This window comes from Equus przewalskii, chromosome 2 (assembly GCF_037783145.1).
Source record: "Equus przewalskii isolate Varuska chromosome 2, EquPr2, whole genome shotgun sequence".
Taxonomy (NCBI): Eukaryota; Metazoa; Chordata; class Mammalia; order Perissodactyla; family Equidae; genus Equus; species Equus przewalskii.
The window spans coordinates 66,531,543-66,548,570 of NC_091832.1; the positions used below are offsets into that span (position 1 = coordinate 66,531,543).

Sequence of the window (17,028 nt, forward strand, 5' to 3'; positions counted from 1 at the left end):
GATTAGTTGAGCCAGAGGCATGTTTGGTAGCCCTGGCCAGTGAGATTGGGGGAATGGAGGTGGCAGAGAGAGGGTGAGGTACCCTAGCTAAATAAGAATTTCCCAGCTCTAAAGAAACACACAGGAGGAAACGCCCTTCTCCTTTCACTGGCTACCGCTGCATCAACAATGTCATGCCCCCAACTGCTGCGTCCTACTATGACCACGAGGGGAGAACCCATAACACGCCAGTGATGACAGCTCGGGAAGATGGAGAACCTGGGTCCTGGATTGTTTTGGGGACACTGTGTTAACCTACCCTGGAACCGCCTGACCCCACACTTGTTACATAAGTCAGTAAACCCCATGCAGTTGATCTACTGCTAGTTGAGTCTTCTCATACCTATAGTGGGAAATACCCTAACTGATAGCCTTTCCAGGTTTTTCCTTACTAGTCATTTGCCCCTGAAGTTCAAAAGGATGATATTAGATACTAGTATTAAAGAAACAAAATATTGTGATATTTTGTGTTTGTATTATCAGGAAGTGGTTGGTCTAACTTTAAGTTGTATCCTACTCACTAGGAATTGATTTTGATTTTTAGGGAGCTGGGCAGTGTACTGAGGCATATTAACAGCAAGAGCCGTGGGAAGTCTGACTTAGAACCTCAGTTTTCAGTACCATGCAATCCTTTAACAAAAATGTGCATGGTTTGCCAGCTTTCCTGAGCCTTGAGCCTCTCTCCCTTACTCTTTTTCTTGGGGCAATGCCATCAGCCTTCAGTTTAATGTCTCTTCAGAAGGGACGACCCTGACTAGGTTTATCCCATTAGCTGTTGTACCATGTTTGTTTTCTTTATAGCACTTATCACATTTTATTATTACATGTTCTTTTTAGCTGTCTCTCCCCAACCATGCCTCTTTTGTTAATCACACGCCTGTCAAATAGCAGCCCCCCGATATCGTGCATGGACTGAGCCAATGCATGTGCTATTTCCACTTCTGACCTCCCTCTACCGTCCCTCTTCAGGAAAGAAAATCTGTGCCAGAGCCATCTGAAATCAAACCACACGTAAAAAGTCAGGCTCAGAACAAGTAAAAATTACACAATTTGGGAAATAAAATTCTATGCTGCTTTTGACTACAGCCTGACATCTGAGAACTAGAAGAACTAGGTTTTGAAATCACCTGAAAGGTAAGATTGAAGACAGCGTGTGCTCTGTAACATCAGGTGTTATTGGGAGCACGCAATTACTTTACACTTGACAACATAAACCCACTGCACACTGTGTGATGAGGGGCAGCCTGGGATGACAGAAGCTTCACCGTGTTTCTGCAGGCAGACTACACTGAGAGCTGTGTTCTCTGCACAGATGAGAAAGAAAGGAGCAAAAGGCAACCATCAAGGGCAGAACAGACCGCCTGAACCAGAGAAGCAGAGAACTGTTTTCATGAAAGACGGACGCAAGTCCTCTTGAGCAAGCGAACACCTGACTATTCACCGCAGAATAAGTCCTCTTGCTTAAAACGCATTTCTCAATATACTTGACTCTTCAAGGGAGCTCAGAACAACTGCTCTGGGACATTTCATAGAGAAGCCATTCACCTTGGTTTGGGTTCCTGCCACCCAGGTATTTTATCATTTCAAAGAGTAAAATTAAAATTACTCTTTGACCCAAATAAAAACCCTGAACATTCTATATTTTGTTTAACAAGCCCATTCCCTACATATCAAGATCGCCAGTATTAGAAGGGTGTTTACTTCATCCCTGTTTCCCTCTGTTTTTAAGACATTATTTTCCTTTACTTACAGAATTTAAGGTACACATATTTTCTTGGTTGTGAACAAGTAACACTGAAATAAAAATCAATCAATTGAAAGAATTTTAAATGTCTAATAGTCAATCCACAAACACTGAACATCTAGCAAGGCAGAGTGCTAGGCGAATACACCTATATTGATTCTGTCAGCCTAGGACACAACAGTTGGTTTGTAAGGTGAGTGATTGTATCACCTGACGACATCTTGGAATTCGACCATGTATTAGAAATTCTATGCATAAAGATGGAAAAACATAATAATAAAACAACAGCCTCATCACTGTAGTCTCAACACTATTCTATGTGATATGGAGAAGACAGCCAAATCCTAAAGGATGGTCCTGATTACAAGAGGTTAATAATCAAGTTGGGGAATAAGTTAAAGAACAAACTATGTGGTGGCAATTCTAGGTGCAAGGGGAGTAACAGAGAAATAGAAAAGAATGCTGGCTAGAATGACTGCAGAAGGCTTCACGGAAGAGGAGGTGTCTAAGAGACGTCTTGAAAGGTGGTGAGGATGAGGAAGGAAAGACTATCTGGTACACAAGCAGAGCGGGGAGAGGAAGGAATTCAGAGTCAGCATGAATAAAGGCATGCAAGTAAGAATCTCTTTTTTACCACAGCAAAGTTGTGCGACTTGGGCTAGTTACCTAATGGCCACGTGCCTCAGTTTCTCCTCTGTAAAGTGTAAGATGTGGGTATTAATAGCATGTGTCTCAGAGGATTACTGGGAAAACTGCATGAGCTAATATATGTTAAGCACTTCTTAGATCAGTGCCTGGCATAGTAAGAGTGGATCTGCAGAGGCCGACAGAAACCATCCAGCATGGAGGTGAATCACACAGATGAGACTGGCTGAGGAAAACAGTGAAGGAGGGGAAGGAGTTTAAAAAGATGCCAAGAATTCTTGATCACAGTTTCTAAGAACATGCAAATAACTTTCATCGATTGCTTTTCAGTGCTCAACTCTGTTCTAGGTGCTAGGAATACAGTACTGAACAAAACTAAGTCACTATACTTACAAAAATTATATTCTACAGAGGGGATGGCAGGAGAGAGAGGGAAAAAAATGATGGAAGGAAGGCCATTTCAGGAGGTGGGAAGCGCTATGAAGTGACGGGAATGTGAGGAGATGACATGTTAGACAGTGGGGGTCAACCAGAGGTCTGAGGAGCTGCCACCGCAGCGGAGGCCCCAGTGAGAGAAAGGTGCCGGCTGTGTAAAGGCCTACAGGGAAAGCGAGGCAGTGCCAAGGGCCTAGGGCCAGAACGAGCTGGGTAGGGCCAACAGGGCATTGCGAATTGGAGGAAAGAGGTACCGGACACAGTATTTCTCACACTTACTGTAATATGCAACCTTTTCTTCTTTTCACAGAGTATCTAATTTGGACTACCATAATTCAGAAAACACTTTAGGGAATTTTGTTAAAACTTGAAGATAGAGTTAAGAGTTAGAACCAAAATGGAGTGTTTGGAAAGGGGAGGTACAAAGAAAGAAAAGCAGTTCTAAGTTTTTGAAGCAAAGTTTTGGCAACTGAGTTTATTTCCCTATAAAACTAATTCTGTGTTGGAGTTTAACGTAAAATGGCTGTAGTTTGCTCCCCCAAATGGCACCTACTGTTGATAAATGAAGAGCAACAACTTGCTAGGAAATAAAGTCTCTGGTGACAGAGAGAATCTCCCTTCGTGATGGTCTGTACAATTAAAAAAAATAAAATGCTTATTCAAGGTAATCTGTTACCAAACCAGAACTCTTCACAAAAACTCATACTCAGAGGGAAACCTTCACCAGTAAACAGTTCATGAAGGCGCCCACACTAAGTACTTCATGTATACACGCTCAGCCCAACTGTGCGAAAAACATTACTGATCTGTTTACTCTAGCTTCAACAGTAAGTCACTCACCATTTTAAAGTAATATTCATGTGGCTGGGGGCAAAGACATCTCAGACATACACATGAGCATATGGAAGGTAAAATCTTCAGACCACCACCCCAAATCCCAGGACTTTCTTTTTTTTCCCTTGGCTACGGAATAATCTTGACAGCATCTTTCCCTTGATACACAGTCTAGGTCAATTCTGTGAGAGTGTTTCAGAAACTCAACTCTCCAGGACACCACTGACTTAAGATGTCATGTGCCTGTCTAGCAACCAGAGACAATAAAAAAAACCAACTTTTTTAAACTGCTAGAGGTCCTCTTAGTCTCCTTTTTTCATATTCAGTGAAATCTAATGGTAACTAAATTCCACAAAATTCCAGAGTAAGCAAAGTCATCAATGTGTTGACAGTTAGGTATCCCTCATATTCAAGAATGTAATATATGAATTAATACATAAAAGAGCCCAAGATATACAGTTTTTGTACATTAATTCTATTTTTTCTACTTTATTATGAAGCCAAAGCTATTAGAGTACAAGTGAGTACCTTAAGCTCATATTTAAAGGAAAATAGATAACGTTATACCAATATTACATTCTCTTCATATTACTTTTTAGGTTGTCTAAAAAATAAACTCACAACTGTGCACGCGGTGTACCTGCTCGTTCACTCTCTACAGCTCGGGACAGAGCCCTCCAGGACCGAGCACCTCTGGTCCTGAACTGCTCCTGGGGTAGGGACACTTCACCAGAATCATCACCAGTCACAGCAGACCGAGGAGACTTCTACAATCTGCTGCAAAATACTTGCCCAGGACTGGACGTAACTTTGTGTGAAGATACTGGACCCTAACGAGCCCAATAACCAGACCCGGGAAAGCCCTCAGGCGTCTGCCTCTAAGGGGAAGGACAAGGCCCCCACCTTCCTGTATCCTGCAAGGCAGGGGGAAGGTGGGGACAATGGGATAATGTCTGCCAAGTCCAATGCAGCTTGTCTTTTCTATTAGTTACTGTCTAACCACGGTACTGACTTGAACACTGTCTAAAGTACAACTACATCTATTCTCAACTTTTCCTTAAGACTCGGGGGATTTTGTTTTGTTGGTCTGCAGCAGTTTTCTTTGACTAAGCTATATCAGACATCAGATTTATTAGACATCACCTGGGCAATACACACCCAAGGCTAAGTCATACTATGCCCTCCTTCCTTAGGCTCACTCCAGAACCCAGGGAAATCCCTTCACCACGTGCTGCCTCTCACCTCGAGTGTAGAATGATGGCAGTGTCCTCACCTACCCGTTTCTTATAAATCAGGGAGAAAGCGAGGGACAATGACATAATGTCTGTAAAGAGCTGAGTGCTATAGAATAAAAGCTCTCATTAAGACATCTGTATAAAAGCTCTTATTGACACATGCTCTTACCTTTGACAAACACAAAGTAACATTTCAAACCAAAGCCCTACTTATACAAAAGAGGCTATTAAGAGTATAAAACACTGTAGCACTGTGCTATGTGGCACTCCCTTATGAGAACAGACTCCAGGAACGTGAAGGTAGGCAAAAGATACGGTGCCCATCTGGTTCTCAGGGATGGATCTGATCTGACTCACCCTCAGACCTGGTACAGCTGCTCAGAGACCAGCAGGGACAGAAATACTGCACTATCTCCAGGTGGCCTTCCCAAATCCCCTGGATTCCCACCATCTCTCAGGGCTGATTTACTGTGTACAGGAACACAGTCAGAGCAGCGGAAGCTGTATAACTATCAGCTATTGCAAGGGGAGTAGAACACATTAATTTTATAAAAGTGCAAACGAGTTTCTTTCTAAGGCATGTTCTCCTCACTGCCTCCATCTGAAAGATTTAGTTAACTTAACATTCGTGTCTGTCAACAGCTTTGAGAAGGGCGATATTTTCTCTGCTAGTGACCCCAGGAGCCTCAGGGAACAGTGCAGCCGTCTGAAGAAAGAAAGGTGCTAGAGGAACTGGATGTGCAGAAGTGCCCCAAACCACAATCAACCAACAACCAAATACTGTTGCTGCGAGTCTGAGAGAGGCCCACTGTCATGTGCCTTCTTGACTTTGTGGTTTATCACTGGCCTTGATAGCCTTTGTTCCTTGCCTTGACCTCTGCTACCCAGACATATGAGAAACAGAAATTTATCTCGACAGACTATTTAGAAATTTAGTATATAACCAACCTATTCTTCTCCAGATTAAAACAAGGACAATGCTAAACCTACAAACAGAGTAAAACAGCTAGTATGCGATTGATGACTAAGAAAACTGAGATATCTGAAATTTATATTCAAGATTTTGGTATAGCAAGGCAGGCAAAAAAAAAAAACAAAAAACCTAATGTATTTCTACTTCACTGAGTCATGTATTATCCACCTATTTACTGGCACTTGACATATATGGCAAAACCAGCTAACCAGAGAAGTAAAACATGTAAGTGAAACTGAATTTGCTGTCATAATCACCACAAGCTCCCAATGAAATACACACGAAAATAATTTAGGATTCATTTGACAATACTTTGGCAGTTCCTACAAGTTCAAGGATGCCAATTAGTCATGGCAGCCCTAAGAGGGACACACAGTCTTTGGCAAATTATTTGGGTTATTATGATGGATAAAGAGCTATCTTTTCCTTTTAATTCAGAATGCAAATGAGGGATCCCACAATATACAGAGAAAAAAATGTTTCAAAACTCACATGTATCAAACCAAAAGGATGAATTCTTCAAGTGTGTGTGATTTAGCAACAGGAAAATTCCTTGAAGACAAAAGGGTAGCCATATTATAATGGCTTAGGCTGGCACAGAGCTAAAAATCTGCAGTGTTGTATTGCCACTTATCTTTGGTGTCACAGCACCTAACTATCTTTGGGTATAGTTTTCCATAGCCACAGAAATCAGCATGACCTCTCCATTAAATTTTAAGAAATGGCCAGAGCTACTGGACTATTGTGATAACAATTCTAAAGTATTTTGACTCTATAAATGAGTAGCTGTGATAGATATGGATACGAAGCAAGTACTTCTGTTACTTGAAGTAAGCCCTTAAAACTGCTTTTCTCCTTAAGAGAATTTCAAAGTGAAAGATCAGAATGAAGCAGTGCATTTTCACTTAGATGATAAAGGACGTGACTACCCAATGCCTCTGATAGACTAATCTTTGATCAAATTCTATATGAGAAATATTAGACAGATTATTTATATAGTATTTATACTATTTCTATTATTACTTATACTTATTTTCCTGGGGAGCAGGATTTGGTACTATTTCACAGTGAGAGCGGACAAAACTGTCATGCAAAAAACCCTACTTCTTAAATCTCTCTAACAGTTCGCTTCTTTGTAGCAAGATAACTACTTCATTTCCTAGCAGCCAAATACAAGTTCAAACAGAAAAGTAGGGAAGGAAGACAAAGGGTTTCTCAGGCAGGTTGACTGCCTCAACTCTCAGTAGAAGGCCAATCATTACTAGAGATTCCTCTCCTTGATTTGACTTACTTATGTACGCACTCATTTGACTTAGATTTTCCCAATAAGGATTTGAGAAGAAGCCAGACTTCATCATGTAATCAACATTTAGAAACTGGCTAACAAAACAAGACTAACTGAAGCTCCCCAATACACCTTGTCAAAGTCACACATCTTTAAGGTGGCATTAGTACCTACCTCCCAGAATGGAAAACTTTCATTATGAATGAAAACAACCCGACTACTAAGCTCTTCCCTTTTTATTCATTAGTAGGGTTCCTTCTTTTCTCTCTGAACAATACTGGGATTCTGGCAAACCCTGAAGTAGGATTGCAACGGGAAGACTCGAGATAAGGGAACTGGCCTGACCTTTGCTAGGAACTTTTTGGAACTTTTCAGTAAAATGCATATGTGCTAGCTTTTCCTCCTCCACAAAACGTGCCAAACACCTGTATGATATATTTCTTTCGAAGGCTTTACTGTACTTTTGTAGATGACATGTTAGTTCTCTTCATACATTTTCTATCTAAAGATTTCAGAGGGCTGCCGCATCATCGTGACTATGGAAGGATGGGTATTAGAGAATCTGCAAATAGAGGACCCGAGACAGAGGAGCCCACTGTTGGCCAGGGACGCCATCATTTTTCCACTAGGTTGCACATGCCCTCACTTATCCGCAACAGCATAAAGACATTTACATGTTTTTCCCCCTTCCATTCAATTACTACATATATGTAAAGGCTTCCTTCTTAATTTTGTTAATTTAGATATTTCAAAAACACTTAAGTGTATACCTAGTACCCAAGCCCCTCCAGAGCTATTGTAATGGTGATCTGAAATACTAGGATACGCAGTTTGGTGGTAAGAGCATGGATTTGGAGTCAGACAGACATGGATTCAAACCTCAGTTTGGTGGCTCTGTTACCCTGCGCAAATTACTTAGCTACTGGAAGCCTCAGTTGTAAATGGAGCAATGATACCTCTTTGGAATGTATCCAGTGAGATAACCTATGTGAACTGCTTAGCACGGCGCTCAGCAAATGGTAGCCAAGGCCACTATCGTCATCATCATTAAGAGCACTGGGCACTTCCTGAGCACAATCCTACTGCTGAACGCAGAAGAAAAGGTGTCGATCTAGGTAAGGGTAAGGGAGCTATGCAAGAACAGCCTGGTGAAGCACCTGCGAGAAAAATCTAAACACTGGATGGAGGGAAGGATGTAAAAATGGGACAGTGGTACCCCCGGGTGGGAGGTTTCTGGGCACATTTCGGGAGGGCCGCGCGGGGCGGCAGTGCCACCGCGGGCGGGTGGCGGCACTCACACGGGGGTGACGCCCTTGGGCAGGCCCAGGGCGTTGACGGCCGCCGGCGCGGGCTGCGAGGGGAGCAGGGCGCTGAGGAAGGCCGCGGGCGTCTGACCGGGCCCGAAGCGGGCGGCGGGCGAGGCGGGGCCCGGGAGCGGTGGTGGAGGCGGCGGCGGCAGCGGGAACACGTCGGGCACCGGGAAGGCCGTGGTGGGGCTGAAGACCGGCGGCGGCGGTGGCGGCGGGGAGGGCGAGCCCGGGTACCAGGCGGCCTCGGCCTCGGCGCCGAAGGGCTGCGCGAAGGGTGGCGCGGCCGGCCGGCCGAAGGGCTTCAGCGTGGGCGACAGGGGCGACGGCAGGCTGGACGAGCTGGGGCTGGAGGCGGGCGTGCCGTGGCCCGACGCGGGGCCCAGGTTCTGCGCGGCGATGAACTGCTTGGGGCGTGCGTAGTTGAAGGAGCCGGACGACTGCATGGCGGGCGCCGAGCGGGAGGCGAGCGCGCTCATGGGCTCCGGGGCGGCGGGCGCCGCGCAGGCCGCGAGCTCGGGCAGGGCGGGCGGCGGCGGGAAGGGCGGCGAGGGCGGCGAGGGCGGCGCGCTGCGAGGGGCGGCCTCCTGCTCGCGGCGGACCTGGTTCTGGAGCTGCTGGAGTTTCAGAGGGTCCCTGCAGGGAGAGAGAAGCGACACCTTCAGAGAGGGCACCGGGAGGCAGGCTCAGGGGCAGTGAGGGGCGCCCGGGGATGCCGGCAGCAGACGGTCCCCGCGGCCTTGGGCGCGCGCCACCAGCCTGCATGGGCAGCCTGGGCTCCATCCTCAGCCGCGGGGCCACGTCCACTAAGTACGACCAGCAATCTCGACGCCTGATTCAGGTTTTACCTAAGATGATCCAAACCGGTTTACAAATCGTGACGGAAATTTTGTCTGATTTCCAGGAGCCACATTTCATTTGCATAGAACCAGAAATATTAACAGAAAAACTTTGTGGACATGAATTTTTTAGTCCTCTCATTGGTTGCCAATTTTTGGAAAAAAGTATTCTATCAAAATGAGAAAGCTAAAAGGAAAAAACACTCGATTTAAGTTTTTGGGGGGCAGATTTCGTTTAGTCCAATTTACCTATTGCTGTGCTGTCAACTCTGCATTCAATAAATATTACAGGCTGATTTTGGGGGGGGGTTCCACTTTAATTTCTGCATTTGTTCCCTAAAAAAATACAAAATTTGCTCTACCCAAAATTTTAGTTGTTAAACCTTGAGTCGCAAATTATATATAAAACTCGATTACATACTGATATTTCGTGCCATTTCTAAAACACAGGCAAATGACATCTCTCATTAACATGTAGGCAAATAAGTAATAAAAATTATTAATTTTATGGTAATGCAGTTCCCCAAGTATTTTCCAGCAAGAGTTTAGTTTTTTTTTTTTTTTTTGAGGAAGATTAGCCCTGAGCTAACATCTGCTGCCAATCCTCCTCTTTTTGCTGAGGAAGACTGGCCCTGAGCTAACATCCGTGCCCATCTTCCTCTACTTTATACTAGGACGCCTACTACGGCATGGCTTTTGCCAAGCGGTGCCATGTCCTTACCCAGGATCCCAGCTGGGAACCCCCGGCCGCTGAAGCAGAACCTACGAACTTAACCACTATGCCGCTGCACCAGCCCAAGAGTTTAAATTTTAATTTATGAAAAAGAAGTAAGCAGCTAGCAGTTAGCTAAAATCTTACTCTATCTTACTGAAAGGTTTTCCTGTTTAGCTGAATTTTACATCCAAAATATTTTCCTTTATTCCCGTCAGCTAGTGACCAATGGCTGTCAAAAGAGACTTCAACAGAAGGTGGCACTATAACAAGCAGCTAAAACAGGAGCAATTCCATGAATAGGCAAAGCTATGCTCCTAACTTGAAACCTTTTAGAACTAAAAAACAAAACTCTCAAAACTTTTTTATCCATAGGGATTTAATCTTCAAAATCAAGCTTTCAGAAATTCAAAGCAATAATAGGAAATGAAGATGCTTTCAATTTTACTTCAAAAAGTTGAAAAAGATAAAAAAGCTTTAACTCTGTTAGCAAGCATCATTAGATGTGGGAGCTTCAGCAGAGAAGTCCTAAATTCCTTCCCACGTCTTCTCTAATTATCCAGGAAAGTGATTACACTTAAATCCATGAAAAGACAGAGCAAGAAACACTTTCTTGGGAACCAAAAAGCATAAAGAGAAGGGCTTCTATATGCTTAATCAGCGCAAAGCATCAAAGATTCCAACAACAAAGAACTCTGTGGGGTCCTGTGGAACGTAATTTCGGCGTCTTCAAAGCAGCCACGCCACTGCTGGGATTCACCAGCACGGTCAAGGTCCAGATGCCGTGTGGTTGGGGTAGACTGTCCAGCACATGCGTTCCTGCGTTCACTTATTGGAACTGGCCCAGGAACAGAACCCATAAAAACCACCTCCAGCTCTCCAACCATCCTCCAAGCACTCTCATTCTGAATCCCCAAATGCCCCTTTCTGATCCCCCTGCCTTTACTATCTCTTTCTTATTTCCTAGCTGTGGCAAAATCCATCCCATTCCTGGAATGTTTATCATCAACATTCAGCTGCCTGTGCACCTGGATTGGGGTGACCTGTGTGGCCAACCTCACAGGTCCTGCTCCCCTGTTCTGGGCCAGCCTGGGCTTGCGACGGCCAGAGCCTCAGTTGTGTTTTAAGGTATTTTAAGCTTGGTTTGCCATCAGCAAGTAGCTGTATGTAATGGCTCTGCTGCTATAGACATCATATCACACCCTGTATCTGATGTGAGGATTTGAGGATTCCCTGGCCCCAGGATTAAGGAATGGCTCCTGAGAACCCGTCTTCAAAGAAGCCAGGGTGAGAAAGCCCAAACCATACTGCATTGGTTCTAACTTTCTCCATGGGGTCAAGCCTACTCATTCGGGCATTAAAAAGAACCATGAGGGGCCGGCCTGGTGGTGTAGGGGTTAAGTTTGGGTGCTCTGCTTTGGCGGCCTGAGTTTTGCTGGTTTGGATCCCGGGCACAGACCTATGTGCCACTTATCAAGCCATGCTGTGGCCGTTGTCCCACAGATAAAGTAGAGGAAGATGGGGACTGATGTGTGCTCAGGGCCAGTCTTCCGCAGCAAAAAGAGGAAGATTGGCGGCAATGTTAGCTCAGGGCTAATCTTCCTCCCAAAAAAAAAAAGAACCACCAAGTTTGCTAACGCAAGTGCTCAAAAGCTGCTGAGATACCTTTAGTAGTGACAGTTCAAGAAATTATTGCTGTAGCACTTCAGAAGAAATGAACAGAATTCTAGTGATTTGGCTACTAGCATATATTGCAATGAAGAACTTTGCTAGGGTTTCCACTCTCCCTCATTCTGCACTGGGTGAGGAGTAGAATATGCAGGGAATCTGAGGGGTTGGAGGAAGGAGAGCAAAAACAGTCATGTTGAATCTTCAAGTGTCTGACTTGATTTCTGTGCAAATGGTAATTTTTAAAAATATACTTGAGTTAAATGGATGTGACATCTGGATTCTCAGATGATGAAATGCACAATTCTAAGTCATTTTCTCAGTCCTCATTAAGTTATTTTTACCAAAGTTCATTTTCACAGAGAGAAAAAGGCAAAGAGAATGCGAGGTACCTGAAAGGCAGCATTGCCCACAGCTTTTGGAAATTACTTAAAAGTTATTTGTTATAAAAATGTATCACTTTTCTAGTTTCCCCATTTTTTCTGCTGTCCTTTTTCTTAAAATAAAATAAGAAAATGAAACTGAACTGAATCTCTTGGAAATACTGCGCAAAGGTTGAAAAGTTAGGTTAAGAGTTCTAGACAGCTCTAGTGGCAAGTACACCACTTTGAGCATCATATTGTTCGAGTCATAAGGTTTTGCACAACTACCGTCACACCCCTCCCACCACACCCTCAATTCAAAAAGTCTAAGACACTCCCTGCTCTTACCCCTCCTTCAATTCTCAAGGTTTCAACACTTAATGAAATGAGCTCAGTGCACCTGTCACAGAACATTTACAAATGGGGAAATGGATTTTAAGTAACTTGCTCAAGGTCACAGAGCAAGCTACCTGCAGAGCCAGGTTAGATCTCTGTCTGTCCCTGGCTCTTTTCACTACATTGGGCATGTCAACATAAAAGGACCCTGACCTGCAGTGTGATCAAAAAAAAAAAATAAAAATCTGTGGATTTTCTTCACTCTTATGCCTTCTTGCAGCCATAGCATCCAGGGCCTTTAGGATCTGAATCATCAAAGTTTTAAATGTTTACATATTTGAGAATATATTTAAGAATATCTGACTTCAAACTTGATTCTATTTAGGGTGAAATGGTGCAAAGATGAGAAGATGGTGGCAGCCCAGGATGGGAATATGTAAATGCTAACTCAGTGGATTCCCCTCCTACACTACAGAAAACCAAGAGTCTTCCGCCCCCCACCCCACCCTAATGGTTTGGGCACAGCTTTTAACAAGAAGAGTTTTACAGATAATTGGATGGGGGCAAAGATTGAGATTTGACAGGGATAAATAAAGAGAGATGTAGAACCCAATCTACTTTCCAGTTCAGTAATCTCTCCTGCCACAAGATTAAAACAGCCTTGGAAAGAGTAACCAGCCAAGTGGCAGTGTGGTATAGGAGAAAAAGGCTAGACTCACAGTGGGATGGTACTGGCTTGGAAGCCAACTCCGCCAGCTACTAACTGTGGGGTCACTATGAGGAATAAACAAGCACAGTGCCTGGTTCATAGTGTGAGCTCAATACATGTTCCACAGCAGAAGAGAGCAACCATGGCAATCCTGGTTACTGTACAAGATGGGTCTTTCAAAAATGGAGATAACGTTCTACTTAGTACAGGGGATTTTCGTCTTCACCTGTTCCCACTGCAAGTACCTGGCAAGGGAACAGCAGTGGCATGTGAGGAGATGGGGAACTGGAGATGGAGGGTGAGCTGCAAGACCAGCTGAGAAGGCTGGCCTCAGCAGCTGCTCCTCGCCCTGCTCCTACTCACAAAGCCACGGTAGGGGTGGGAGATGAGGGACAGCACGCATGATGGACCTGGCACTGGAAGCACCCATTTACAACAACTCTGGGCAGTTGGTAGTATTAAGCCCACTTAAAAATTCCCCATAGGTTAGTGAGGTCAAGTAATTTGTCTTAAGGGCAGAACCTGGAGGTGAAAGGGCTGGTTGGCTCGGAAACCTTGTGCTTCATCATTTTCTCCAAAGTGCTCAGTAAACAAAAAAGGCTTATTAAAATGTTAGTTATTATTCTTCCATATCACTTTTTCTCTGGGGAACTGCAGCCCAAGTTCAAAATAAATGATGTGAAAGTAAACTTCTGGAAAACTGTTATGTAAACTGGAAATTCCCAGTATGTCTCTCTGGAGCAATGTCTGGATTGCAAGAAGTAATTTATCCCCTGCTCATACTAATAAAGATGGAGTATTTATAATTATCTGGAGAAACTCTTGGGATTGTAAAGCTGGAAAACATTTGTGCTTTCAGAATAAATATGCTGTTGGTTTATATGTTTTCTTTCATTTTTTTATTGTGTGATACAGAAGCCATTGTATGATGAAGAGTTAGAATACCTCACTCTCTGAACTGTGTGCTCCTCTGGTCCTGCTATTAATAGGTAGTTTGAAGGCAGGGACTGACTTTCAGCATCCTTACAACACTAACCCAGCACCCTCACAACACCCAACAGAACACTAAATATGGCAGACACATCACTGTCAACGACAATGATGTTAATTTCTAGCTGCAATTTCTATACCTGGCTGAGTTCATCAGGCATATTCAGTAGGGCAGACCTACAATAGGAGGGCCCCATACTGGGACTGGGGAATTTTAAGAATTTTCAAATGAAGGTAGATAAGTGAATTAGGGGATAAACTGCTGGGTGTTCCCACAACATATTCCTTTGTGGCTGGGATTAGCTTAGTATCATATGCATGAGAGAGCTCAATATATTATTTCTGGGAACCTAAATAAAATAGAATATAAAACTCCTACAAGGGCTTCATTCAGTTCATGGAGCACTGATTAAGTTCCATCTATGACTTTATTAGATGAGTACTGCAATTGTCTTTTTCTTATTCCATTACTCCTGCTTCCATTGATCTCTTCATAGAAACTAGGTCCACTCGGTGAGGGTCAATGGCTAACAGCTTGCTTTGTTTAGCACTATCTTCTTATTGCCCTTTGGTAAAAGGTATATAAATCACAATCTTGAGAACAATCATTTACACAATAAAAATGAATTAATATAAGCCAGATGAGATGTATCACACTGGGTTTAGGGGAGGTTATAAGTGCAAAAATAACTATGAATTTAAATACATTCCCCCTAAGGTTGGGGGAGAGGGCAAGGGTAAAGATTTAAATTTTTTACAAAGTACTGTAAACAAGAGAATGTTAAAATCAAATTAAAATTGACCACTGCTTGGGAATGTGTATGTAACAGGCATCGCAAAATGACATAGGTTGCTTTATAAATGGCCCATTCTTTGATCTTTAATTCATTCTGACCCTTTTGTAAATCAGGCTGACTCTCCAGACAGAGCCAGGCCTGAGCACAATTAATTACACAGGAGGTTTCAAGGAAGAAGAGACCCGAGTGAAATCAGCACACGACTTGAGTCTTTTTCAGAAAGACGCGTCCTCTCCACTTAGAGTGAGAACTGCATTTGGCTCCGCTACAAAAAACAGTAGCTCTTTATGTCTTAATACATAAAGTTGATCTCTTTTTGAAGTCATTCCATGTACCATGAGAAAGAGAGGGAGCAAGTGCTGACCAGTTCATAATCCTCCTGGGAACGTCTCTGGAGTATCAAAGATGGCTGTCTCTCTCATGTAACACAAGGAATAAGGACTGAGGGTTTGGGAGACGGTGTTCTGACATGGATCAACACCGACATGAGCTGTTCCTCAGAACTGGAATCCTGTAGCTGGCTTCCCAGATGCAGAGAATTCTCCTTTGGAAGTCTATGGAGATCCAACTCTCCGTGGGGTAAATGGTCATTTGGCTTTTTGAAGGCTGCAGGATGCGGTCCAAAGCATTTACACCTCCATCAGAAGAAGAGGATTTGTATCCTGACGTAAATTGTATGTGATAAGGGACAGGCTCTGACGGTCGTGATACGCCTGATGAATCTGAATGACTTGGAACACTGGCGGTTCAGCCTTAGCCTCTTTCCGGGGAGGAATGTGAGGTCAGGTTCTAAAAGCATCCACTCCACATCATAGTTAAATGCCTTAAATAATTTTCATTTCTATTGCTGCATAGGCCAGTGGACACAGCAGGAAGATATTAGCTGCTGATTCTTATAAAAGCTATGCTAATTTAGTGAACATTAAAAGGAATTAATATGGACTGTTCCCAATTGAAAATGTTTGGTATTAATTCTTAACATACAAAGATAAAGTACATTTTTGAAGAAAAATCTGTTTTGAAGAAAAATCTGTTTTCCAACCTTTTTTGTCAATGCTTGAGGCAAAATCAGTGATCTCATTTCTAATTGAAACACCAAAGAAAAGCTCTCTGTGAGACAGCTGTTGAGGAAATTTAAGGCATAAAATTTCTCTGAGATTTTAAAGAACTGGGAAAAAAAGATGAACAAATACTTAACTTTCGGTCTTAGAATGCAATAAAGAATTGGCATCTGTTAAGGTTTCATATGGCTAATGTTTTCTGAAATTTCCATTTTATCATTGAGAGGCCTGTGCCATCTCCTCTGTGTCATTTCTATTTTAGTTTATGTTTGCTGAAGGGAATCTATCTATGACGGTGGTGTGCAGTTTGCATTTGTAAGAATGAATTATTACCAAGGGCAAAACGTCGTATGTTTCAAAAGAAATAACTACTACCTACTCACCAAATGGCTTTCTTCTACCAAAAGAACAAGACAGCCGTTCTCAGCCCCCTCTACCCCTTCCAAACCTTTCATCTCCAGTATCTCCTTCTCCACTCACATGTAAGATACTCAATACATATTTGTTGAATTTAATTAAAATCCCCAGATTTCTCTAAAGTACAAAACTAGCTGTTCCCATCAAGCTATAGGGCACTCAAGAAGACATGGCTGCATTTTCCTAAGGGAGTGCAGAGACCACAGCCACTCGCACACAGGTTATTTACAAGCAAGAACACAGAGTCAACAGGCAAGCGTTCAAACAGTTCAACTCCAGTTTGGCCACTAGCTATTCATGACTTTGGATGATTCACTTATTCTCTCTGCGCCCCAGTATCTCAACTTTAAAATGGAAACTTCTAATGTAGTATCTGTAAGGTCCTCATAAACATTCAGACTTTATGATCCTTACTCTTTAGCCCAGTAACATTTAAACATTAAAAAGAAACTAATTTTAAAAGAGTTCGTAAACAACTAACCAAGTCCAAGTATCGTGTGTATTCGTATGCATATATTAACCTCACGCATATGCTGTTTTTACATTGATTTCAACTGTTTTTGAAAAATGAATAGATCACTTTTCGGTAAACAGAAATGGATTTTAAAGGCATTACAGGGGCAAACTAAAATAATTCCAC

The 17,028-nt window shown here is 43.1% G+C and overlaps 2 protein-coding genes across 20 annotated transcripts in view; one reads left to right on the plus strand and one right to left on the minus strand.

Annotated features, from left to right (window-relative positions):
• The window catches only part of CBR4 (carbonyl reductase 4), a 105,818-nt gene that overhangs the window by 78,775 nt on the left and 10,015 nt on the right, over positions 1 to 17,028 (plus strand). Inside the window, exons 6-8 of one of the 5 annotated variants that reach the window (XR_011537729.1) lie at positions 1,009 to 1,173; positions 1,318 to 1,609; positions 4,297 to 5,064. The exons of 2 other annotated variants lie outside the window; for them this stretch is intronic. Coding sequence is in view for 1 of the 3 variants with exons in the window: in XM_070611512.1 (XP_070467613.1) it covers positions 4,297 to 4,400 (104 nt within the window). In the remaining 2 variants the exon portion in view is untranslated. Of the gene's footprint in view, positions 1 to 1,008; positions 1,174 to 1,317; positions 1,860 to 4,296; positions 5,065 to 17,028 lie in introns of those variants that run through there. 2 more of the 5 variants (XR_011537730.1, XM_070611512.1) reach the window with 2 other exon arrangements.
• PALLD (palladin, cytoskeletal associated protein) overlaps positions 1 to 17,028 on the minus strand; it is a 382,662-nt gene that overhangs the window by 34,230 nt on the left and 331,404 nt on the right. For all 15 annotated transcript variants that reach the window (XM_070611497.1, XM_070611499.1, XM_070611496.1 and 12 more), the window contains one exon: positions 8,489 to 9,133. In XM_070611497.1, coding sequence (XP_070467598.1) covers positions 8,489 to 9,133 — 645 coding nt within the window. The remainder of the gene's footprint in view (positions 1 to 8,488; positions 9,134 to 17,028) is intronic.